The sequence below is a fragment of the Scatophagus argus genome, chromosome 15, assembly GCF_020382885.2.
Source record: "Scatophagus argus isolate fScaArg1 chromosome 15, fScaArg1.pri, whole genome shotgun sequence".
In the NCBI taxonomy this organism is placed as follows: Eukaryota; Metazoa; Chordata; class Actinopteri; family Scatophagidae; genus Scatophagus; species Scatophagus argus.
This window is the reverse complement of record NC_058507.1, coordinates 19,765,977-19,793,239: the sequence shown is the minus strand read 5'-3', so window position 1 is coordinate 19,793,239 and position 27,263 is coordinate 19,765,977. Positions and strand designations below refer to the sequence as shown.

General features: G+C 43.2%; 1 protein-coding gene across 2 annotated transcripts in view; it reads right to left on the bottom strand.

Moving 5' to 3' along the window:
- Nucleotides 1-27,263, bottom strand: part of LOC124071751 (peroxidasin) — a 50,520-nt gene that overhangs the window by 3,019 nt on the left and 20,238 nt on the right. For both annotated transcript variants that reach the window (XM_046412612.1, XM_046412613.1), the window contains 17 exons: nucleotides 26,189-26,260; nucleotides 24,878-25,047; nucleotides 21,174-21,291; nucleotides 20,684-20,853; nucleotides 19,423-19,695; nucleotides 18,926-19,201; nucleotides 17,046-17,158; nucleotides 16,531-16,687; nucleotides 15,139-15,247; nucleotides 12,795-12,952; nucleotides 8,046-9,052; nucleotides 7,411-7,907; nucleotides 7,108-7,242; nucleotides 6,610-6,818; nucleotides 3,106-3,217; nucleotides 1,819-1,951; nucleotides 681-794 (listed from right to left, as the gene is read on the bottom strand). In XM_046412612.1, coding sequence (XP_046268568.1) covers nucleotides 681-794; nucleotides 1,819-1,951; nucleotides 3,106-3,217; nucleotides 6,610-6,818; nucleotides 7,108-7,242; nucleotides 7,411-7,907; nucleotides 8,046-9,052; nucleotides 12,795-12,952; nucleotides 15,139-15,247; nucleotides 16,531-16,687; nucleotides 17,046-17,158; nucleotides 18,926-19,201; nucleotides 19,423-19,695; nucleotides 20,684-20,853; nucleotides 21,174-21,291; nucleotides 24,878-25,047; nucleotides 26,189-26,260 — 3,823 coding nt within the window. The remainder of the gene's footprint in view (nucleotides 1-680; nucleotides 795-1,818; nucleotides 1,952-3,105; nucleotides 3,218-6,609; nucleotides 6,819-7,107; nucleotides 7,243-7,410; nucleotides 7,908-8,045; nucleotides 9,053-12,794; nucleotides 12,953-15,138; nucleotides 15,248-16,530; nucleotides 16,688-17,045; nucleotides 17,159-18,925; nucleotides 19,202-19,422; nucleotides 19,696-20,683; nucleotides 20,854-21,173; nucleotides 21,292-24,877; nucleotides 25,048-26,188; nucleotides 26,261-27,263) is intronic.

The following is a 27,263-nucleotide window of genomic DNA, read 5'->3' as shown; positions in this document are numbered from 1 at the left end:
TCCAGTGAGGTACTTGCTGACTGAAGTCTGAACAGAACAATAAAGCGCTTTGTTTTAGAGCCACAGTGATGTGTTGACCCAAACTGTTTTTTCGTTTTCTCTAGACTGTCCTTTTCGCTGTGCTTCCGCTTGCCAAATTTAATTATCACAAAAATGCTCCAATTATAGGAAGGCATGGAAGGTGGAAAGAGAGGAAAGGTTTTGGGAAAGCCAAGGGGAAAGAGAGAAACAAAAAGGAGAAAATAACAGGTGTGTTATCAGGTGTGGTGAGCAAAATAAGCTTGAAGTGGAAATGATGGCAACAAAGGGAAGTGAGAGGGAAAGAAAGAACTGAAGAAGATCAGAGGAAGCCAGGTTTGACGGTTTGATCTCCTCTGCCAGCAGTTGGCACATAAAAAGTGTCAAAGATAAAGAGTGAGAGGCAGAGAAGTGGCTGGCACACTGGTGCCAAGAGGCTCTGGGAGAGGTGAAACACAGTGCCAGACTAATATTTTAACTAGACAGACTGTTCACGTAGATGAGGTTCTGATGGACAGCCTGTCCTCAGTGAGAAACATGGAACTGCTAAACATGGTTAGCTTCTCACAGAGTGAAAAAGGAGCGGATTAAGTACCGAGCGCATGTGTTTGTACGGCATGTGAACATTTTTGATTGCATATTGATTTCAACGCTGAACCTACATTGCATTCACATATGGTGCAGGAGTCCTTTTTCCACCGTTCGCCATCTGTTCGTTCACGTCCCTCACTATCAGTGCAGTCGGTCTTGCTCAGACGCGTCTCAAGTCTTTTAATCTGTAAAAATACCAAGACATTAACATTTTACTCACACGACGAGTTGTTTCACGTTACACCAACGCTGCCACATGTCTCTCTGCTCTGCAACAAATGTTACAAAAATATGAGCCACATACATTATACATGACAAATGTACAACTGACAAAAGCGGAAGCTGAAGTGCTTTACGTAAAAAAAGTGCAGAAATGAAATACATTGCCAGAAAAGCTGGGAGATAATACTTTTAAAGGTATACGTTGAAAGACGTTGCAGTGCATGAATACAAGTTTAGTAGTCCAAGGTCTTAAAATTCAAATGAAGTCTGCGGTTGGAGGTATGCTGAAGTAGTAGAACTTCAAAGCGGGTTGGGTTTAATTAGATCTGAAGATTGAAAGTATTTTAAAAAGCAGGAAAGGCAGAAAAACATAAGCATGAATTTCCTTGAACAGTATAGCATTTTGACATTTCAATGGTGTGTGTAGCTGAAAGAATTCAAAAGCAGTCGACCGAACAACAACTTTTATTTTGAAACTACAGCCTAGTCTAGGCTGCTGCAGTGAGATCCTGTTACTGTCTAGGGGCTTTTATTTTTAAAACAACTAGAATACTCCATGGCTACCTGTGGTCTTCTGTCACATCTGTAGAATTTTATTTTGAAAACGTGTCTATCAGTGTTTGTGTGTGTTTGGAGACAGAGAGTTTTGAACTGTAATTTAAAACTGAAGTGGCTCAAAGTTTCTACTAACAGTTCAAAGAGGAGGATTCCCAAATGCCACAAAAGCTTTACAGAAATACTTATTATACTTATACTTGTTATACTATTATAAATATTTCTGCCCCAAAGGAGACAGACACTGAATGTGTAGGCCAGTGGCTGCACAGTAGGATATTTAAATGAATCCACAGACATCTGTTTAAACCAACAAAACACTGGCAGCAAAACATCAACCACAAATGTACAAAGAAGAATCTGTGTGTGTGTGTGTGGGTGTGTGTGTGTGTGTGTGTGTGTGTGTGTGTGGGTGGACATACAGACACTCACCTGCTTTCGTAAACTTGTAATTGTCCTCTGCATGTCGGAAACGAAGTCCTGGAAGTTGCTGACTGGAGGTTCAGTGCTTTTTTTGGAAGTCACAGTAACATTTACAAGAGTTTCTACAGCTTTCTCCACGGAGCTGCAGAGACACATGCACAAGAGGAAAATCAGGTTTCCTTGGAAAGCAATCATCTCTTTATAGCATTCCCTAAGACTGTGCAGACTATATACACTATACTCTTTACAGACTACTTAAATTCTTGCTCGAAACTCACATTTATACCTGCTAATGCTGAATTAATCTCACACAGGAACAAGGAAGCATTTCACTAACATAATAGTGAACAGCGATCTAATACGATCACTGCAAAGCGAAAACTGATCTGTATCATCATTTTTAAAGACACGCTTTTATTCTGAAATTCCCAAGGCATGTCTGTGTTACTGTTTCCACCCGAGTGTCTCCTTTCTAAACATTCAAACAGAGTTAGCACCGGGCAGATAACGGCAAGAAGCCAAGAAAAACACAATGAGGATATTTACTCCGCTGTCGGGAAGAAAGCAGACGTGTGGAAATATTTAGGATTTCAGGGAAATAATGGCTTGTCACAAGGTCGGGAAACACAACAAACCCAGTCGTTCATCCGACTCAGCAGTCCACTAACTTGTGGCTCTCACTGTGACAGTGTTAGCTGATGTTGGTCTGAGAAAACATGCAGTTGAGCTAAAAAGAATAGCTGCTAGCCACTTTATAATATGTGAAATGCCTTAGGTTAAAGCTAATAATTGTGATAAGGAAAAAGAACAGTTGTTTTGTCTATGAACCTTGACAGTTATTACTGAGGTGAATTTTATACTTTTGTTAAAAGTTCTTGTCGTTAAGCTGTATTTCATGTGTGCACATTTTTACAATTCTTTGAATTTAAATGGACATAGGATATGATATGATACAAAAAGGAACTGTGGCAGACTTTCTGATATCATCTGATATCTGATCTCTTTCTAGACATTTCATCACATCCTTAATTCAATTCAAAGTCCATCTACAGTCCATCTCCTTCTTGTGCCTCCAGCTCAGTGTTTGAGCTTCACTGCGAAGACAACACACTACAAGGCTGTGTTCACACTCATTTCCTCACATTTCACTCACATTTTCTGCTCAGTGCTAAGAAGAAATCTGATTTTAAGAGGCAGGCCAATGTTCACGATTTGTGACATCACAAGTAGTTTAAAAAGCCAATCCCGGTCCGATACTCGTCATACGGGAGAGTGAATGCTGTCAGGCTGTGTTACCTGTTCTCCTGGATGCTGCTGGCAGGTGCATCCTCTTTGTAGCTGTGCTCAGCTGATCTGCGTCCTCTGAAGTGGTATGACAGGGCGTTGAACTGGCCCTTGGTTCTGCAGTCTGTTGGGGTCAAACACAACACACTAACAATCACTGACAATGACAGGCGAAGCAATCTTTCTTGCTGTCTAATGTGCCATGAATGCCACACAGAGTAAAAGAAACTGTGTGTGCGGAGAAATAAGGGCAATCTTTTCCCTTTATATGCACAACTTAAGTGCAGCCACCCACCACATGCACGAAACAGGAAACCATGACTGCCGATGCCACTTTCTTTGCTCTTCAAAGTGCACATCTAAGACTGAGGCTTATTGTATTACTACCCGTCACTCTCACACTGCCATCAGTGCACCCACATCAAAGGGAACGAAAGACACAGACACACAAACACAGAGTGCCACTCACACCCCAGTACACACCTGGACATGGTGAGCATCAGCAAAGCAGAGAAACAACAGATGAATGGGATCTGGCCCTGCAGATGGGGGTGATGGGGTGGTGGTGGGGGGGTTCATCTTTATCAGTAAGTTTAAAGTTGGCTGCTCGCCTTCAGAGTGCCTTTGATTTACCAGACAACAGTCCGTAAAAGACAAAGACTATCTAAACACAACAGGACTTCCTATCTCATGCTGACAGACACGCATGAGCGCACAGATGCACACTCTGCTGGGCTTGCATGCTTGCATACACACACACACACACTCGTACATTTACGTTCTCAGTGGTGTCCTCTCTATTAATTGAGCCAAACACAACTGTGGATCTGGCTTTACTGACAGACAGACAGACAGAAACAAGCATCTGAACTCTTCCTCCCTCTTGTTTCTGGCAGGATGTTCTCTGTTTATTAGCTCAGCTCTCCCCTTGTTCGTTTGATCAAGAAAGGGTGAACCCCAGGGTGAGGATCTGACATGAAAGGAGAAATAATTAAGAAGCGCCATGTGCTGCTTATTAAAGCTTTTTTATACACCATAGCTTGAACAACGAATTGATGAGGCCGCCTCATTTGTCTTAAATCTTTTGAGAGTTGAGACTTACAACACAGCTGACACATGATCGTTATTGATGTTTTATATTGTGTCGCAACCATTTTCTCCAAGATTCTGCATCAAACGAGAGGCACTATATGCAGTATGTGTAGGTGGAATCTGGAGTGCATAAACAGCCATGTGGTCTGTATGCTGTTTTTCACTCAACACTTGCCTCACTCCATTAGTGCTTATGGAAATACTTAACAGTTTTTATGTCTTGATCTGTTCTAATCATGTTGCTCCTGCAAACCCATCCTGCAAAGGTGACAACAGAACGTAATGAGAATAATGAGACCTCACCAGAACCGGTCAAGGCAGATGGCCGCCCACCTAGAGCTGGGGTCTGCTCCGAGGTTTCCTCGCCACTGTCACCAAGTGTTTGCTCAAAGAATGTTGGGCTCTCTGCATTACAGTTTAATAACAGAGTTTGGTCTAGACCTGCTCTAATTGGAAAGTGTCACGAGATAACTTTTGTTGTGAATTGGCGCTATATAAATAAACTGAATTCAGCTGAACTCAACAAAGTTCCTAATTGTGATCGCTCAGTGTTGTATTGAAAAAATAAAAATCGCTGCATGGCTTTCAGTCCCTAAGGTTTAATTAATTTAATTCCTTGGATTATCTATTGTAATCTGAGCCATTTTCTTATTTTACCACTGCTCATATGTCCAAACAAATGATAAAAGGTAAACAGTGACTATAAACCCTCACGCTGGTTTATCATAACAGCAGGGGGTGCCTCTTCATTCCTCTTCTTTTCGCTTTGTCAGCTGCAACCATGGGTGGAATGTCTAAACACCCAGGACTTAACTCCAAATACCCTCTCTTCCCCGTAAGACCTGTCTGTAAAAAGCACAACACTGGTTATGTCATGAGTGTTCAGGAAGAGCAGGTCTGCTGATCAGCAGAGTAACTCTGGCAGGACGTGACATGCCATTTGACTTCAGACTTTATTTTGTTCCCTTTGTTTCCCTCATGGAGCCACAGAGAAATGATCCCAGGTGAAGTTTCTCAGCAGTCAAGCCTTTTCATTAAGAGCTGCCGAAGCCTGAAACAGCGTTTCCTCTTCCATTCTTCCCTTTTTCATCCCTTCTTCCAAGTTTCACGCACAGACGCAGTCAGATCGCATTTACACTGAGTGACATCTATTTGGTGTGAGCTGTGCAGACAGGAGTGCTGTCAAGTAAACTGCAGTCGAAGAATAACCTTGTGTTTTAAATTGCAGCATATAACAGGTGATTATTGGAAAGACCGGCTGCCTGGAGGAAGATGTTATGGAAGGGAAAAGAGGATGAGGATATTGTATGGTTTTCAGAAAACAGCCCACACACTGGAGCAGCATAAGCCAGTGGCTGAGATGTCTGGGCAACTCCCTGTGTTCTTTCATCATAAAAAGGCATATGTTTTAAAAGATAGCCGAGATGACGAAAAGATGTGACTGTGAATGTAATGATGGTGCAGGTAATGGTACTGTCACCAGGGTTCCCACACCTTCTTAATGCATTAATGTCTATATTTACTATGTTTACTATGTGCCTACAGTATATATTTTTCTGTTAGAGGTGGAAACCTGCCAAGAAATATTGGCTCCATATGACGAAAGTTTACTATTTATTTGAATATTACGAAAAAAGTTAAGAAAATACTTGAGCCTTATACTTAAAGCGATATGAAAAACTTCTATTGTGCTTAGCTCAGCTAGTACTTTAAGTGCTGTTTAGGAAATTCTAAAATTCCCACTGTGGACGTTAGTAGGTTAAAGATCACATTCAAAGACTTTTCAATGAGTGCTGAGGTCCGATTTCCTCAAACTGAACCACATGGCATAGCTTGAGACGTGGATTTAGGTCAATTATTGTTACAACACTGAGAATGTTTATGAGAACGATCAGGCGTTACAGAAGCTCACTGAGAACAATCACAAGAGAGAGACTTGAATGTATGCTGTATTACACACAAGCCAGCCTTTGTAAATGTCTCTGGTGAGCCACAATTCCTAGAATTTACACTTTACAGGCATAGCTGTTTTCTCAGGACACGACCTGCATCATTCGACTTTTACCACTCTCCTGAGGCAGGCGGTGCGTGAAGAAATGACGCAGTAAAAAAATATCACAAAACTTGGACAAAACATAAAGTCAAGCACTTTCAATTACCCCTGTCTATGTATGTCTATTTTCAAAAGCTTTCATGGAACCTGCAGATGTATGCGAGCATGCGTGTAAACTGATACAGCCATTAAATAACTTGAAACTGTGTGCTTTGCCTGTCCTCATGTATGTAAAGGGCGTGGAACAAAGTCATGAAAATTTAAAAATCCCATAGCGTAAAATGATGGAAGCAACATCAGCAACAAAATCAAAACTCTTGTGTATTATGAAACATGTGATCTGTCTCGTGTGCCCCTCTGCTTTGTCTCACCTTCACAGCAGTCTTGCCACATGCGCAGGTCGATCTGAGGGATCTCGTCACAGCTGCCATAGCCGTGGGGCAGCTCGGCCACCCTGAAGACATCCTTCTGGATACGTGTGACGTTATCCCCGTTGTCACACAGCACCCGTGCCAGGGAGGCCTGCTTCAACTGGGTCAGCTGGGCAGGAGTGAACACGCCTGGGTTTTCATACCAGAACCTGAACAAGAGAGACAGAAGAATGGGACGTTGCTGAAATAAAAATGAATTAAAATTCCTCTATAACTCTCACACGATGGAGAAACACCTGGAAAGAACGCTTGGCTTTAATTTTACATGATTCATACAAGAAACAGTGTACACCAGAGACCATCTGGGTCCATTCAAAAAGGTTAAAAAGTTTCAGACGTCATCGTGCCTTTTCATCTGATCTCAGTAAATAGAGAAAAAAGGAAAAAGGCCACCAAGCAGTATCCATGAGAGTCACTTTGTCCTTCCTTCTTCCTTACCTGTCTCCATCCCGCAGGCGTTTGAACTGAGTTGCAAGCAAGCACATGAGGGTGGGCCCCAGTCTACTCCCAGGGACTACATCTTCAGCCATCAGTGCAGGGAACAGGTCGATGTTCAGGGGAGTGCCATACAGCCTACCACACAGGACAAACAGTCAGGGACACTCATCTATGTAAATACCCCGATCCAGAATAATTAAGTATCCCAAGCTTACTTAAGGTTTTACTATGTTTTCTTTAAACTGCTCACAAACATGACTGCTTGGTTCCATTTGTTAATAATCATCTTGAGTGTATGATTACCTCTGAATTTTCTCTCTGACATTAGGATTCTTGATTTCATTCCTCAGGTCATCAAATGTCTGAGCTGAGGTCAAGTTACAGAAGGTCCTGTAATCGTTGTAGGGGGGTATGCCATGATCCCTTCCTCTCTGTATATTCATGGCAGCCAGGTCCAGAGCCACAGCATGGGCCATGGAGAATAACCTCTCCGTCAGCTCCGTATTCAGCAGCTGTGAGGAAACCCGCATTTTACCCGCGACGCCAAAGAGCCCACGAAGGAGTGGGTCAATGCCGCCCTCATTCACAATGCGGAACGGGGAGAAGAAGGCCCGATGGAGAGAGATGTGTCCCTGGGGGATAGGCTGGAAGTCCTCGTCCAACCTGTACAGTATGGGGTTGATGAGGGTGTGCCCAAAGCGGAAAGCAGCAGTGGCAAAAGCACTGAGAATGCCGGCGTTAATATTGGGGTTGTAACCAGTGTATGGTCCCATCATCTTCATGCCTGCCTCACCAAGGATCTAGGAGCAGAGAAAAGGAAGGTTACAGTCACATTATTAATGAATGCCTTTCGTTTTTGTTTGTGGAGAAACAGAGATTAAAAAAAGAAAATTAATGTCATAACAGTGGAACTTTAGACTGAATCTGACAGACGTTACCTTTGACAACCAGTGACTGTAGGTGATGTGCTGCATTTGGGCCCCCACTATTTTCCTGGCCTCGTGGTAGATGGTGTCCCCGTCCCAGTGGGGGTTCAGTCTCAGCAGCTCTGTCGCTATGCGATTGTGCTCCCTGAACCACACCGTGTGCATGGCGGTCAGACCAAGCTGCTCATTTGCGCGGTGGTCTCCAGCTAAGAAACATGGAATTGGACTCTCATTTTCATCCCTCATGCACTCAGTGGGTGGTCCAGTCGCAAAGGGCAGAAGTGGCTTCCCTGTTCGCTGGATGATACCTTGTCGGAGCAGCCCCCTTTGGCTGGCCAAATCACGGATCTCCTCAGATTCATGTCGTGAGCTGCCGTAGACATTTGAGGCATCGATGTAAGAGGTCAGCTGGTTGATTTGCTCTCTTGGATATACGCTGTTCATGAGAAGAGAGGTCATCCCACTGCCACACACAGGGCTGGATCGGACAAAGAACATACAGCGGGCGCCACTTCGCAGCTGTCGAGGGTCATTGGGGGGGAACTGGATTGGAAAGCATGGCGGGTCATTGGTGCAGACCTGAGTGCACAGCTGGCCATCCGAGAACCGTGACTGGCTGAGGGCTGCCACCGTTGAGTCCAAGTCATGGTCTAGGAACTGACCCCACTGCATCAGCATATGAGTGTAGCGGTCATCAGGAGTGATGGTCTCTGTTCCAATCATGGTGGTAGACACCAACCTCGGCAGAGGCAATCTGTATCCGTTATGCTGCCGGTCAGTAGCACCTCTCGGCAGGTTAAAGCCATTATCGTACACTGACTTCAGGAGTCGTTCGAAGGGAGTGAGCGAGGCACCCCACATTGGGTGCTGAAGGTTGTTGCAGGTCCCGTCATGGCTGCGGTACTTCTGATGGAAGCAAATGTCAGAGCAGTTGTTGAAACGGCGGTGAGCTGTGCAGCCCGACAGGTTGGCAATCACATCCAGAAAGTGAGGAGACACCAGGTCGTTGTAGCGAAATGCTGTTGGGAAGCAACATAAATTGAGAATTCCCCCACTGTGGGACTAATAAAGGTCTATCTTATCTTCAACACACGAAGAGCCTGCATTATTGTTAAAGGGCTTAAAAATTACATTCAATTTGCAAATATTTGTACAGTACAACATTACCCGAGCCACTAGTCGGGATAGACAGTGACCTGTGTCTGTTAATATTATTCACGTGTTTTTTTACAGTAGACACATTCACTGCTGCTGGAGAGTGGAAAGAACCTCCCGTCTTGAGGGCACACGTAGCAGTAATTCACTAACCTGTCCTGACTCGCTTTGATATGTGAGAGGCCCTCTGTGAAAGCCCCTATGTGCAGCAATATCATTGTGTATGTGTGTGTGGCTGTGAGGTGTTAACACTGTGGTGTTATAGTTGCGGATGAGAACAAGTGCTAAGTGTGTGCGGCCAACCTCAGTGAGGGTTAGGTGAGACTTCCTGTGTGAATGGCATCATGTGCCACAAGCTTCCCACATTATCACACTGTACACACGTTATTGCTGTTTGTGTGCATGTGTATGTGTGAGAATGGGAAAACCGGTGTTGCCCGGCCAGATGAAATAGAGATACAATAAAAACAGCACGTTTGTTTCTGCTGACGAGCAGAACTCTCTCTGTTAGCTTGGTTTGGGGCCAGTGCAACAATGAACACTTGGTTGTTGGCATAAGTAATGAAAACACTGTCTCTCTCCCTGTCTTTGTTCATATTTCACACAGCTCTATTTCTCTTTTCCTAACTCATTTTCCTCCAACACTAACTCCTACATGGTATTTGTATTCTAATTTTTTTTTCTTTATAAAATCTGTTCTTGTTCTTTAATTTAAAACTTTCCAAAGCACCACATAAGAGACAGCATTTCCCAAAACCAGCAGATGTGACCTTAGTGCTGTTAAATTTAAACCTCCATTAGAATGAGCACTTTCATGCATCATAAAGTCAAATACAGGGCGCTCCAGTTTTCATTCTTGCTTCACTGGATCTTTTTCAATGCATGTGTAAATGCAAACAAAGAGCAATGCTTGCACATATAAACATCCAAATCAAGCTATGTTTGCCCAGTCTCCACATACACACACACACACACACATAATTGAGACAATCTGTATACCAACACAAACCATCTTCAAATTTGTCCTGGGCACAACAGTGATTGGAGGTTAAGTGTTGTGTGGTGTGACACAGGGCTAATAAATCTGTTTACGGGGCTCCTTGTCAACCGCTCCATGATTACATCTCTATGCTAAAGAGAAAATGGCATACAGATGGAGAGCCTATCCACAGCCAAATGTAGCTCACAATAACATAGTAATTCATAGAGTGGTTGAGAATTGAATTACTGGCTGCGTGAGACTTTGCTTAGGAAACTGGACGGGAGCTTCTTGGTAAATCCACACTGAGACTCTGATAGAAGGTTATGTATATGCCACAAGTAAATGACATTTCCATCCATCCACTAGCTGAATCTGGTTGTGCTCGAGGGTCATGGGGGAAGATTACATTTGTCAAAACTAATATAAATAAGACAAACAATAAATATGCACACTATGTATCTAAATCTTTATCTGTATTATTAGTTCGGTTCAAACCAGAGACGTAATTAGATTACACTCCTTGTGTTGGCCATCAGCTGCAGCTCTCCTAGCCTACAGACCCTTTAAATGTTACCCAACAAGAGCCTTACAAATGTAAATATTGGCCAGATGATGTAAATCATCGGTACGAGTTTGTGTTTAAACCCGATTGAACTCCATCCCCCCGTGCATATATAAATCTGTTTTTTCCAGCTATGTAAAAACAAATTTAATTTTCAGTGACGTCATTTTGTAATTACGACCCCATGACAGGACACAACTTTGGATTTTTTTTGTGTACTTTGCTAAATTACAGCCTCTCCGTTTAATCACTTTATGCATGTTGTACAACTGTGGAAATCCGCAAAATGAACTAACTATACTGAATCACCCTTATCCTTGACCAGATTGGTAGCTTTTAGCAGTGTAGCCCATCACAGATAAAGTGATTCATAACACATATGTTACTTCCCAATTAAAGGCATTTTAAAAGACAGCGAAAGCAACATAAATTTGATATAATAATTTTATAATAATAATAGGCTGCTGGGCTAATAATCTTATGCTATGTGCCTTGAGGTAGGCGACCTCACGATTTTGGGTCGTGATTGAACTTAAAGGCGTCCACGATCTATTTTTCTGGTGATATTTTAGGTACTTTTACTGACTTATCAACTCTATGTGAACAAACCTACAGTGTTCTGTAGCAAACTGAACAGCTGAACTGAACGAATTACTTCATATTGTTCTTCCTTGGGTGACATACTGTAAATAGTGCACAGCGAGTTACAGCTAGCAGCAAGGCAAATGAGCAGCTTGTGCTTAAAATGAACTATCTTAATGAAATCTTGCGTTTTAATGGTGCAAATGGAGAAATTCCTAGGCTACAGTCCAGAAGACATTTCAAAATTGAAGAAAAAAAGATTTTAATTTAGATCATGGATCGTGATTGTTATTATAAAGATGTAATATTTTTTTGGGTCACATTGCTCATGCCTACTCGTACCAACTATATCTAATACAGCTGTGCTTGTATAGTATATGCTAAGTTAGAACTAAGCTGAATGTAACAGCTTAGACTAGGAAGAGACTGAATGTATTACTGAGCTAAAGACAGTGAGAATCAGTCCTGGACACCAGGCCATTTGACCCATGATGTGTTTCCTTCTGTTGTGATGATGTCAGTCTCTTTCAAATGTATGAACACCTATCAATCATTTCCTCCAAACACAAGGCTGTTCCAGTGGCAATTTCCCATGTTATGAGTACAGTATAATTAACAGCAGTGGTGTGCCAAAGGCTCCACCCTGCAATACCAGTAAACTAGAAAGCAGACTCCCATGGGCCCTCCAGAGTCACTCACACCCTGACAGAAAACAACAGAGCTTCTGAACCTTCAGACACAGGATGCCTGTAAGCACACGACACCATCACTGTCACAACACTTAGAGGAGATGCGATATCGTTACCGTATAGTCAGTGAGGCAATACACGAAGCAGGCCAAACAAACTGCTTTTGAATTTCAGAAGGTTGGTGCAGTACAACAGCTCATTGTTTAAGGTTGGCAGTGTCTGGTTTGTGCAGAACTTTATTGGTGTCACAGTCCAAGTCCAAGTGTGTAATAGATTATAATATGTATGTTTAAACCTGTTAACTGGAGTGACCAGATTTGAACACGTCACCTTTGTTTTAGCCCCTTTACACTGGCTTCAAGTGTATTTCAGAATGATTTAAAGGTTCTTTTACTTCAAAAAGCAATAAATGGACTGACACCTGAAACAAACAGCAGGTTCATGTCGACCAACTTGGCTTGTTTATCAGCTAATCTTCAGACCCAACATGATCACTACATTGAGGCAAAAGAAAGGGTTAATCTACCGCGTCTCTGTTAGAAGATATGGTTTGACTCGTGGTAGTTTATGTTAAAAAGAAGACACAGCTTGGTGTGTCATTATAGCTCTCATGTTTGATTCCAATGCAAGACCTCTGTTTCATGTCAAAGATTCACTTTTACTGTTTTCCGCTTAACTTCATTGTCTCTCATTAAAATCATATAGTAACTATGGTTTTTCCTATACATTTGCAGACAGTGAGAGATGGGATCAGGTATAAAGCAACAAAGGTACACGGTTATCAGCCTTACCAGTGCCGTTAGTGTCGACCATGAGACCCTGGTTGACGTGGTTCTGGATAAGCAGAAGAGTCTGCTCGAAGATCTCGCCGGCACGCGCCTGCTCCACTGTGTACGGGTCCCGTGGATACCGGAAAAGAGCTAGCAACTCTCCTGGGGTGCGAGGCTGACTGGAGGGATGAGGGATAGAGAGATAAGGGAGGAATGAAAAGAGTGTTGAAAAAGAGAGGGCAATGAATACGGTGTTATGTGTAGAGAAATCACAAGAGGAGTATGAAACAGTAGAACAATGTGTGGGAGGCAAGAGGGGGTGAAAGAAAGATACAAGAGAAAAGGATCACTTTCAAATTTCATGCTCATGTGAAATTTTTGCTTGAGGGCAGGAAAAACATTTAAATCTTTCTCTGACACTTTCCAGAAAACTTCTCTGCTGCAAGTGGAGCAGGTCAGAGAGTTTAAAAACGCAGACACTCAAAACATGCACAAACATGATTCAGTATAGTTAATCCATTTTCACTCGTGAGTTGGCGCTCCTCATCATGAGCCTACCGCACCACAGTGTGCATGACTGTGCTTTCACTCCCTCTTCAACATCACCGGACGGTTTTACTATCACCTCGAGCTACTTTTTAAAAACCTGTATTCCACTCCAGCCTTTAAAGCTCAGCCAGTGGGGGATGTAAGTGTGTGGGGAAACCATTAAGCCACGTGCCAGATCCGCAGGTGTAGCAACCCAGTGCAGCGTGAAAAACAAAATACACACATCGCCTCATGCTGTAAATAAAATTAAAGGATGACATAATGCACATGTAAGCCAAGGTGCATTTGAAATATGAACATGCCTAAAAATCTGGCAAAAAAAAAGCCCTCCAAAAGCAAATGTGCTATACTAAACACAGAACTACATATTTTGTTTTAATAATAAACAGCTGCTGCCATCCACAAACAACACTGAAGGTCTATTTGTCTGTGGCAACACAGCCAATGTGCTTTACCATCCAAGTAGCTAGTATTCTAGTGTTTCTCCTGATAGGCTGACATTTTGTATTTTATTATTTCTAAGCTACAATCAAAACACTGGTGCCATCAGCCAAGGAGGAAGCTGCCTCCTAATCTGTGATTGTCATTAGAGAGAGCTGGAAATCCCCTCATCTCAATTTAGGTTACCATTGTGTGTTCGTGTGCACTTCTCTCCTTCATGTCTGTGTTTGTGCACTGTATTTGTGCATGCATGTGTGGGCAGACCGTGTGTGTGTGTGTGTGTGTGTGTGTGTGTGCGTGTGCATGTGCCAAGAAAAACACAACTGCTAACAATATCATTCAGCAGGATGGAAACACAGGCCATACTGAAAACACCTACATCTCTGAAGGTGATGTTAAGTGCACTGAAAACTTCACTGGATAAACAAAGATTTGAAGACACAATTATTTCCTTTATTGTGATTTTTTTTACGTTGATGGGCCAATGGAAAAAAAAGGTTGGCTGGTAAAGATAATGAAAAGCTGTTAACAGACGGTCACAAATACTGACCGCAGCTGCCAGAATAACAGTCTGAGTGAACAGCTGTTAGTACTGAACCCTAAGGCCCCGTTTATAATTGGAGTATTGTGATCTGAATGTTTGAAACCAAAAACCTTGTGCACTAAAACAGGAAAGTGCTGTGATATTAGCAGCCCTTCGAGAATGGCCACACTCTTTTCCCTGAAGGCTCCGACTCACACTCAGAACATGCAAGTCACGTGCCAAGATGACTAGTTATTTGTGTTCTTGTAGCTCTGGATTGACTCTGTGCAGCATAAAATATTTCAATTAGTTCAAATGCAAAAGGACTTATGATGTAATACTATTGCAGATTAGTGCTCTCATCTACTTATTTATAATCTCTGTCAATGGCATTTAAATTTGATACAATCACATTTTTGAAGTGCCTCCCCACATTTGGGAAATGCACTCTCGTGAGATCGTATGATGCAAACTAGAATCCGTGATGTCTCAGGGGACAACTTTTTTGGACAAACTATACCCTTACAAGCAGCTGCCACATGAACATGACTTGACATGGGAATGCCAACCTCCTCATACGTGACAGAACCATTAAGTTTGTGCTAAACTGATGACAAGCCCAAATTGTTCGGACATTTAATGAAAGACCACCTAAGCTAGACTAATGTGGGGGAATGCAGCTGTGTGCTGTGAAATGTAAATATTATTCACAGTCTCAATTCACACATTTCCATGTAACATTATGTATGTTGGCCAAATTATAAACAGCCTTATTTCACGCTTATTTTGAGCGACCTGAGTGTTAACTCTGTGTGAGAGAGTGTGTGCTGTGCGAGTTCCATCGTATCTTACCCATCAAAGAGACGTCTCCTCGTTGACTCAATGGCACTGTCTACATTACGGATGGCCTGCTCTATGGACGTGCTCACAAAGGTGTCTCCCTCTCTGCTGACTGCAGGAACTGTTGTCACATGACACATGAGACAGAAAGGCTCATTAAAACCAGGTTAAACCAGGTTGAAGGTATGTTTCTGCTCAACAGAAGCAACAGAGAATTCCTTTTTCCGCTTTCTCATTTAGTGGTATAGAGTATTTATCAAACACAAGCACGCACCAGCGCATATGAAGAACACCTTTGGGCTTAAGCTTCATATTAAGCTGGATGCCTAAGTGACTGAACCATCGTCTTCCCCGGGAGAACACATTTCTGGCACACTCCTTCATCGCAGAGTGCCATCGAAAACAGTGAGAATGTGACGTGAGGACTAAGAGAGTCCAACAACAACTAAGCACATTGATACAGTTTATGGAGTGCTGTGGTCTGACCTGAGAAATCTCAGCAGGAAACACTAACACACACCCCTGTGTGTGTTAGTGGAGCTGACAGGAATCTGATAGCAGTGCAGCAGAGTGTGACTAAATTACTGACTGACTTGGACAAAGAATGTCAACTCTCTGGACACTACATTAATGTGACTGAAATACACATACTAAATGTTTCACTTCTTATTGTTCAGGTAAAACCGCATCACCTGTATCAAAGCTTACAAATTATTTTCCATTTTCCCTGTATCACTGTCTCTTCTTTGGGACTAACTCAATGTTTAATCAGAGAATTCAGCAAGAATGGCTTTGAAGTGTTTTCACCACGTTAATACCAGATGTAGAGAGGGAATATCACTTTTTTGGGCATTTTGGACACTGAGTTTGAGGTCAAGTAGTGTATTTTTTTTCTGCATGCAGCAGCTGTGGTTATAATATATGAATGGGTAAAAATGAATTTATTATTATGCATCACATTTTCCATCTATCAATCCATCCATTCATCTAACTTCTATAACGCATTATCTGTGCTTGAAGCTTGGAGCTGGAGCGACCCTGAGGCGAGAGGCAGGGGTCACCCTGAACTGGTCGTCAGTCAAGCGCAGGGCCGACACACAAAGACAGACAACCACATATGCACACACTCACACCTAGGGGCAATGTAGAGCAGCCAGTTAACCTGATGTGCATGCTTTTGGGATTGTAGAACGAAAGCGGAGAAAATCCACACAGGCACAGGGAGAACATGCAAACTCAGCACAGAAGGGCCCACAACCCTCTTGCTGTGAGGCTCTTACCACAGCATGTAAGATATCAAACTTTCTTTTCATTTGAAAGGAGATTCTGGCAACATGTTTGCCTCTTACTTGCTAACATTGGCTGACCATCAGCCAGAAAGTGAAAAAAGCTAAACTGTCTTACCTATGACAGTAAGCACCATGCTAGCAACCTGGTAGCCGATGGGATTGCGGGCGACACACTCGTAGCGTCCAGCGTCAGCAGTGCCAACGTCCTTCACCTCCAGATAACCCTCAGGACTGATGTGGAACTTGCCACTCTCCGTCACCTGTACACCATCCTGGGAGAAAGAGGGTGGAACAGAGGGCAAAGGTCATGACTCTGGGAGCAGGCATGTGGAGGTGGGTATCACATTGCCAGGCAATGATTAAGAGCCTATGAGATTTACTGTTCACTGAGCTGTTTGTATGGATGCTTTTGGACTTCCAACATGAATAAGTACATTGATTATTAGGTTACTTCACTGTCATTACTTTCATTAGTCATAAAATGTCAAATAAAATAACCGTACACCATTTTCGAGCCTCGGTCCCTTTCCCATTCACTGTCCTCTTTCAGCACTTGTATAAACCCATGACCTCCGCGGTGATGAAGATGACAAGCACCTTCCTCAGCCAACAGGAGCTTAATCATCTAACCTTGTTCCAGGTGAGGACAGGTTGTGGCTGGCCCTGAGCGCTGCAGGGAATCTGGATGTCCTGGCCAGACTCCACCGTCAGGTCCCTTGGAGCATTTGTGAAAACAGGCGTTACTGAATGAGTTAAAACATACACACACACATGCGCATGTGTTAATGATTATACACCAGTGCTCAGAGTACTGTACATGTAAAGTGCATTCTGCAATCAGTCACAGCCGATGTAAAAACCTGAGACTTATCTTGGCATTTGACTGTCCTGCATACACACAGTTTGTGTGTTATACCACAGTTTCTATTTTTCTTTCCTTTATTATACGTCTGCAAAACGTTAAACAGCTTAAAGTCAGTGTGGAGCTCAAAGAGAGGTGAAGGTGTATTGCGTTTTGAAACGAAATAAAAAGCATTATTTCATGTAGCAGCAAACACTGCAATGACTGTGTTTTACTCCCTAACACTGGCATCAGCATCAGGGCCCACATCCCTGTCCACACTGGTTTGCTGGATTACATGAAGTGAAAAGAGCTGTTTTCCATTTGTATGCAGAGATTGAGTAGGTCAACAATCACAAACTGCACCTTGACTACATCACAAGCCCACACAAACTGCACAAACAAACACACACACACACACACACACACACACACACACACACACACACACACACATTGTTCCAGAGTGAGTCACTGTGTCGTACTGTCTAAGATTCATGATACAGCCTCTCTGCAGCTGTGGGGTTTGGTGGTGGATGTTTGCCCCCCACGCACCATCTTCAAATTCCTTCATGGTTCCCACGTTGCAGCCAGTGGTGAGCCACCTGGCCATGGGAAAAACCCACAAGTCTTTAGAGCACAAAATGGAGTGGTCTGTGATTTCAAAGTAGTCTGACACTAATTAACTGCCTTTAAATTTAAGTTAAACTTTCTAAAACAAAGGGTTCACTGCGGTGCACATGGCATCAAAGTGGCAGGTAGTGTGTTACCAGTGCGAACCCCTTCTCACTTTCTAATGCCCTGTCCATACCTCTGTACAACACGTTTACCATAAGGCTGCCATCATCGCACCATCACTGCCAGCATGGTTGTGGGCTTGTAGAGCATTTTAACAGTGTGGAACCATTATGCAACGTGTACTTTGAGCCATGTTAACAGCCATTACTACATGGAAAAACATGGTGTCATCACAGGATTACAGACTGCCATGCTTTCCTGTACGACACCAAGCCTGTAATTTCAGCCACACACACACACACACAAACTCACACAACACATACACAAACTACAGCCATCTGCACAAAGAGGGTAGCAGTGAAGCAGACCAACTTATATATGCCTTCTCTCAAACAAAAACACACTTGCACATGTAGAATGAAAATGAACTGCAGTACAGTACAGTATAATACAGTGAAGGGCATTTAACATTGCAAATATATGCACACACACAGACACACACACGCACACACACACACAAAACATGTGCAAACAACAAATTAGCTGTGAATGGAGGGTACTGCACCACTCCCACCCTCTTAACATTTTAACACCTAGCACTCCCCTCCTCCTCCTCCTTCTCCTCCTCCTCCTCCTCCCCCACCTAAACAATCACGGAGTGTTTGAAAAGGACCATTCAGCAGCCATGCTAACAGTCTATGTACGACAGCCGTCTTTCAGCCACATTATTCAGTTTTCTGTCTTCCAAAACGGATTGGCTTTCACGTTAACCACTGCGGCGGGTCTTCCCCTGCAGTTATTTTACGCTTATTCATAGTTCACTGCACCAAACCTGATGTAACTGTGACATGACCCATCATTTCACTTCAAGTACACATGGTCATTATCATGTCCTCTAGATTTATTTTGAAGTTTCAGTGTACGCCCTCACCTCTCTGCTGGATGCTGAGCTGCACAGCGGTACGCACAGTCCCCACAGGGCTCACCGCCTGGCACTCATACTGGCCCTCGTCGTGGGCTGCCACCCGAGTGATGCGGAGAGTACCGGAGGACAGGACCACATGACGGCGGTCTAGAGGTAAGGGGCTGCCCCCTCGTGTCCAGGCAATCACCGGCTGGGGGTAACCAGTTGCCTCGCAGGGGAAGTCCACTGTGTGACCCTCTAGGACCGACTGGTCCTGTGGCGTGACCGTGAAGTGGGGGATCGCTGGGAAGGGGGCAAAACATTTAGATTTAGGAGTCTTTCCTTACCATGGCAGACTACACTGTGGATCTGTTAGACTCTTAATTCCCAACAATTACGCGTGCCACGTTAATCTAGTCTATATCAAATCTCAACATTGCTCATGAGACACTCACACACACAATTGCGTCACACATCTGCACGTTATACGAATAAATACACCTGACCATCACAACCTCGCTTACCTTGCACAATAATATACGCCGTAGCATGTATGGTATCAACATTATTGGAGGCAAAACAGGTATACTGTCCCCCATCAGCCTGGACCACATTCTGGATGTAAAGCCCTCCCGAAGGGGTGATGTTGATGCGAGCGTCGTTGGGCAGGGGGGTCCGATCGCCCTTTGTCCAGGAGACCCGGGGCTGCGGCTGACCTGTGGCACTGCACTCTAGGGTCACACTCTCTCCCACCAGCACCTCCGTGTTCTGGGGCTGGATCACAAAACTTGGCCGTGCTGGAGGATCAGGGGGAGAGGGGAGGGGGAGATTAATTAGGTGAGAGGTGATGATAATTTTGGTTTGAGTTACTTCAGGGTATTAAAGATGACCAAATAAATGCTGGCAAAATGTTCAAAAGAAAGCTGCGCGCTTGAAAGGTCAGTTCATGCACAAAGATCATCTATGTATATTTCTTCCAGTAACTTCACTTTGACTACTGCTAAAACAACATCCTATGGGTTTCACAAAATGTGGCTGAGTCCTGTCCATATTTGGCCAGTGATTACAGTGGAGGCAGAGGAAATATGTACACAGCAAGGGGCCTGGCGTTTACAATCACACAGAGACAGGAAATGCACAACATCTGCTCTCAGAAACTGTTCCTTAACAAGGGGTCGTCACTAGGGCCATCCATCACCTGGAGATGACCCCTGGGTCACCCAGAGACAGCCGTGCTGACCTCCCACAGTGAAGGCTATTGGCAGTTAGACCGACTGATGTGTGAGCACTTTTTAAGAGTGCTGTATATCAGGCAGAACATAGAGAAAAAGAGCAATAGAGGACAGAATGTACTGTGTATGTGTGTGTGTTTGTGTGTGTGTGTGAAAGAGTGTGTGTGTGGAGAGAAAATTTCACATGAAAGCCAAGAGGCTTTGCTCGCAGCTCAGTGGGACATCCCAGTTATTTGACCTGCTGAACTCTGAAGTTAACCTCACAGCGCACACACCGTGCTCTGCTCTGATGACATAAAAAGATCACATCACGTTTCTCTGTTAATAATGACGCTCATACACTAAGCACTGATGTATTAAAACTTAAATTAAATTGTTATATACACTAAGATCAACTGATGTTTGATATATTAGTGATGAAGCAATATCGAACATATCGGTAAAGTTCTAGCGTGGACACGGACGTGACTGAGATTTCCGCACGATATCTCATAATGTGGCTTTAGAAGTCATTAGGCGAGGAGCAGAGGTTGAGATTAAAGCAGTCACTTACAGGGGGCTCCAAAATACCGGAGTGTGACCTGTGAAGTCTTGACCTCCCCGGCCACGTTTTTGGCCATGCACTGGTAGACACCCTGGTCCGTCTCCCTTGTGTCCTGGATCATCAGCGTCCCATCTTCTAGCAGGTTCAGACGACTGTCATCCCGCATGTTTAGAGCATTGCTGACAGGAGGGCACAGAGATGCACATCAGAACCGATTAAACAGAACTACCTAAAAACAGTCAGTAAAGTGAAGTCTTTGGTTGATTAACGTGGTCAAAACATGACGTGCAGAGTGGATGTAATTGTATAATTTTTGTGGGAAAAAAAATCTGCCTCAACAACTTTAACTTTTAATACTCTGACTGCATTTTCCTGATTGTACTTACATGCTCTTACTTCAGTTCTTAAATTTGTAATGGAGTATTTTCACAGTGTGGTATTAGTACCTTTACCAAAGCAGAGGACTTGAACACCTGCACCACCACCGATTAAGTCTTACTTGTTCCTGAGCCAGATGATCTGTGGTTTAGGGTTGCCTTCAGCCCTACAGGTGAAGTAGACAGTGTTTCCTGATGTTACATCAACATCCTGGGGCTCTGAGGTGATCCTGGGTACCTCTGAGGGAAAACGAAGAACAAAATTATGCACTTTCATTTATTTGTACCACAACCCACAATCCAATCCGATCAATGCAGAGTGAACACACTGACCCATGTCATTATCTCTAAGATTTGTCTTTATTTTGAAGTTCCCATGGCAATTCTGTGTCAGTTTCCTTCCTAAACATTCAAACAGAGCTAGTGCCATGCGGATAACTGCAAGCAGCCAAGAAAATGACGATAAGGATATTTTCTCCCCTGCTGGGAATGTGCTTAGGAAACACATATCAGCAATATTAATCAGATAACTAAATGATTCAACAATTTTAGGCCCAAAATAGAAAAGGGTGGCAGCTTCATCTGTAACCGTTTATGTTAAATATGTATGATATCATCTCAAATCGATCGCAGGCTGCTGAACTGAATTAAGTCAGACATTGTGATACCAGCAAATGATCGCGTCATGATGAAACTTGTGGTTTACAGCCATAGTGGCTTGGTGACGAGGCTGATGTCTCGACAGACATTCAGAGACAGTTAAGACACACAGCAGACTGAGCTAACACATCCAAAGATCTTCGACCCCTTCTGTTACTTAGCCTGAACTGTGAGGAAGTCTACTTCATAACTCACCCCAGTGTATCCAGCTCAGCTATAGCACATACTCATCCTTTAACTTTACTGGCCACATATTGTTCTTACACAATATTTTACGTTTGTCTGTGTTCAGACAGACCCAGAGGCAAAGAATCTAAACAAATGCTAACCTTTGCTCTGGTAGGTAATTAAGCTCCCATACTTGTGCATCAACATGGAGTACACACTCTCTCTCTGAGGAACGTGCCTGACACACTCACACTACATATACATAGATAGATAGATACTTTATAGTGGACCTGTTCCAGAATTGAGCTCTGCCTAATGGTTCTCTCCTCTCTGCTATGACAGAGAACCATACAGCAGGTAAACCAAAAAACCACGAGAAGCTTTAGAAATTTCCACGGAGAATGATAACCCATCTCTCAATGTCAAGGAGAACAGCTGTTTTGACATCTGTACTACCTGCTGTGTATTGTTTTGCACTGTTTACAGGAGGAAATAGGTGGGGGAGGTGTAGAGTGGTTTGGACCGTGTTTTTAAGCAGTCGATCTCCCTCTGCTGCCTTGCTACCAGACAGATAAAGTAGAGGACATTACACTGAGCAACGATCTGCAAGTTAGGGCCATCAAATTAGTTCCCGAGATTTAGAAGTGCTCGGGTTTCAGTCAGCTGCCAACCAGGCTGCCTGGCTCAGACTGCAGCATTCAGTAGACAGTTGGGTTTACTGCTACGGGAGCTAACTGCCTGTTATAGAAACTGACTCAAAATCAACCATACAGACATGGGGACTATATATATATATAACACCATAGCTCTCTCAGTGATTGCAATATAAAGTTTATATACACCAAAGCTGTGAAGTTATATTTATGTTGGTCATGATGGTAACGACCAAAGCATCTTCAACTACTCATGAAACTACAGAATTTGAGTTTAAATGCAGCTAAACGAAAAGAAGCAACAACAAAAAAGACGTACAAGAGCTTTGTCAACTGGATGTCTCAAGACTGGGTGACAGGACAAAGAATCAAACTTAAGAAGTCTTCAGACAATACTGGTTCGAGTGCAGGGAAGACTCGCCTGTGTGACACGACACAGGGGGAGACGGCTCCAGTGAAGGTAATGTCTGTCTTCTGCATTTACAAGTGATTAAAACCCCCGAATGCCAAATTCAAAGAGATCAACTCTGTCACCCAAACCATTTCCACACATTGCAAAGCCACATAAGCACTCTGGAGGGCGACTTGGAAAAGGAAAATGTCTGGTCAAGCAATTATCAAGACAAGACAAAACACTCCTTTACCACTGTGTTGATGACCTTGCACAACAGCAGAAATAACACAATAAAAATCAAACGGGTCTAAAGGAAGATAGGTAAGAAGTGGATGTATCCAGAGGATCATCTCACAACATCATCGCAAAGTTAATAAAGAAAAGTTCATGTATAATATACCTGAGAAAGTGCATCTCCCGAGTGAGTGCATCTGAAGTGCCAGCCTTGGATGATTTCATGCCACTGACTGAGTTTCTGAGAGTGCTTTTTCAAGCCTGACTTCTACCTGCATATACGCCCTGATCTCAGGTGATAACAAGGATAGATGTAAATTTATTTGGGCTTGAGGAGTACCTTGTAAAGGACAGTAACAAACCAATTTCAAAAATCTTGCTGTGGAATTGTCCAGTTCCCCCCCAACAAAGTAGATAATGGCAAAAACCGTACATAAAGAACTTGACATTAAGAACTGCCTTAACATCCTTTTCATTATGGCACAACATACCCTTCAAAGCATTGGGAAATCTTTCATCAAACTCTGGCAGCAACTCATTGTTATAGAAATCTCAAGCGTAAGGGAGATTTTATCACTTGTTTAATTGTATACTCAACTGAGATCATTTTACTCCATATTTCCCAATGAATACTTTCATTATAATTAGGAGACAGACAAACAATAGAGGTCTGTCTCAGGTCTGTAAAGGTTGTTGAGTCACTCTTCCTCTAATTTTCAACATTAGAACTCAGTCTCGACGGGAAAGAGACTTAAGGGTTCTTAAGAGTTTTACAATAGAAAATCTTACACAGAGCTCGCTCCAGTCTTTTAAAAATGGGTTCAAGCTCCTCTGCTAACCAAGCTATGGATATGTGTGGTTCATATGCTGGAGCACCAGCAGCAATGCGTCAGCAATTACAAGCATAAACCTCCCTGTATGTGTCACTGTTTGACTGCTTGTGTTTAGGGCTGCACGGTGAGGCTCCCAAAAGACAGTAAAATAGACACCGTGGAACCTTCAGACCCAGTATTTGCATTTCTGATGGTTCAATAGGCTTTCAATACAGATAACTCCTCAGTGGTATGTTAAATTAATTGATACTGTACTGTACACATCTTCTGTGCGCACACACCAACATCTCACTGATAGACTGAGCAGATGCTGGTTGTCTCATACTGGTGAGACCTGAGACCAAATTGAGAGGGTCCTTTTGACTCGACCAGAGCCACAGCTGGAGGTGTATGAAGAGGGAAACAGCTGGGTGGCTGGAGACCTCAGACACAAAGAGAGGATACACCTGTGTATGTGTCTGTGTGTGTGGGTGTACGTGTGAGACAGTGACTAAGCATACCTGCTATTTGCTGGCAGGAAGGTTAGAGGCTTTGCATGTAGACTGAACTGTGGTTTAAATTTAGAGGGTGTGTATAAGAATAGGACCATAGAAAACACATCCATGTGTGTTCCTCTCAGTTTCAAAGTTGTCCCAGTGATTACATTTTGATTAGGTGGCTTTCGATATAAAGGTCAGCCTAGCTGATGCTATTAATGTTGCAGGATGTTAAAGCTGGACAGAAATGATCAATCTAATGTCCTCTACAACTAAGCTTGATGTGGGGAAGTGACAACACAATGGAACAGCCTTGACATCCTCAGACTTCTTTCATGTCTTCGGACAATCTAAATACATGACTGTCCCTGTTTTGCTCAGTGGGAACTCTGGCTTTTCTCTCCGTACCGCAGTTGAGCTCCTCAGCCGTGAGTGTTGCCACCGATCTGCCCTGCAGGCGGCTGGGGTAGTCGCAGGTGGCAGCTGCCTGAGCGTTGCCCGACTCGGCGTACTGCTTCAGCAGGTCAGCCAGCCACAGCAGCTCACAGTCGCAGTTTAATGCATTGGAATCCAGCCGCCTGAACACACAGACAACATGCACAGACACATATATACATAGCAAGTGAGAAACAGGCATGTAGTCCATACATAAATCATACAGTATATGGCGACTGGAGTAGTACATGCAGTGGTGTTGTGTAAATCCCCTCTGGCAGTTCATGAACTAAAACTGGTCTGGCATAGCCTGGGCAGCCCAGCTCAGTCCAAACAGAGGGGCTCAGCAGGGTCATACTGGAAGACACCCTGTTCCTGCCGTGGGAAACTATCTCTCTGCTTGGCCTCGTCCTCTGGTAGTGGATCCAGCTTTCACTCCTACTACAATGTGTTCATTATCCATGGCACGGCTTTCAAAAAAATTGACTGGCATGGTTTTACTTTGGTGAGGCTATTTGTGAACTTCTCTTTTTAGTAAACTAGTTTAAAAGAAATGCATGTTCTGAACAAATTAGATTTTAAGTCACGCTTGCCGTTTCAAGGCCCAACTGATCCTTCGTCAGTGCGAGTCTGAAGTACATGTTTTTTTAAAGGATCTAACAAATAGTAAGAGGCAGGGGTGGGTGATCTGGGCTACAAAATAATATCACTTCAACACAATATTGCATTAAAGATTTTTTTTTTTGGGAACAACCTCCTCATCCACCACGCTGGTAATTTTGACAGCATTATTTTATCATTATGGTCATGTAATGCAATCTGCTAGTCAGCGAACCTATCTGGAAACAGAAGAATGTGGAAGTTAAATAGTAAAGACACCTTCAAGATACATTAATGATCCTTTATGGTGGAGACAAGAGGTGAGAAAACAGTGTCGCTTGTCTCATGTTGTATGACAACAAATTCCCACATGGACACACACAAAGAATTTAGAATTTTCTTTTCTTTTTTTCTTTTAATTAAGCTGCCTTGCTTGCCTTCCAGTCTCCCCTGCAGCTGACTCAGAAAGAATAGCAAAACCTTGGGGAGGACCGGGCTGTAAGCCTTGTGATAGAAACCATCTTGCAGCCAAGAAAGCGTGAGAACAGCGTGGTGTGGTTACATGGCATTTAACTAACAGACAGGCCACGCTTGGTACTGGCTGTCATTGGAGTAAACTACAGTAACTGACACAGATATGCATTCTCATACAGATTTTTCAGCCGTTGTTATTTTTCCACTTACAATCGCTTCATGGCCTGAAGATGAGAGAAGGTTCCCGGGACTAGCTGGGTGATTCTGTTGTTGTGTAAAAACCTGAGTGTGAGAGAGAAAAACTATCAGATGATTTGTGAGCGTTCATAACCGTATATGGGTATAGCTTGAAAAAGCACCCAAAGACTCCTACTCAGGAACTTAAGTAATTTGAACAGTCTAATAGTGGATATCTTTTAACAAATATTTAAACTGTGCCTTTTCTTAATATCAAATCAAAACCATTTTCCATTTTCAAACTGGGATAAGAAATATGATCATCTTCCCAGGCATCATTTGACCCCAAAGACTCGTATTGCTTAGCTAAAAACAGACATCAAAACGTTTTCCTGTTTATGTAAGGCCGAAAAACATTCCTCCAAAAATATTCATTCTTAAATAACTATAAATCAAGAAGAACTTGGATGCAGATCTTCATCTTTTATCCCTACCTGTAGCTAATGGATCTACAGATACGCTCTCTGGCTGCTTCGCCAAAGTGACTGCTTTGACCGTGGCCATGGAGATATTCCCCAACAAGCCACTCAGAGCATGCATCTGGGAATTCCTGCCCTCCCCGTTCCCCCATTTTTTGCAGGTGTCCCTCCTTCTTCTCACCCTCTCCAGAGACTGGGATGGATGGATATACTGGGCAGTCACTGGCCCATAAACAGGGACAATGAAACAGGAATTTACCAGGATTTTCTTCCGGCCTCAGACATCTGGTTTTAGAGTTTTAGAAGCAGAGGCGACATCATATCTGCACATTGTCAGCAAAGTTCATATGCAGAACACAGGTAGTGTGGCAGGTAGTGGCTGCACATCAAATAGCTTTAAATCATTTACAAAAATAGATGATTTATTGTTTGTTGACAAAAGATAAAGGCATGTTAATTGTGACATTACTGAATCAACTTTATGCATTTGGTTATGTACTGATGTGATCAGGGACCGCAATATTAATGCAACTACTAAATTTAATATGAATCTGTCACATTAAGATAACCAGGACGGCACCACTGGTGGTAAAGACGTACAGATTTGGAGAATCCCATTACAACATCAA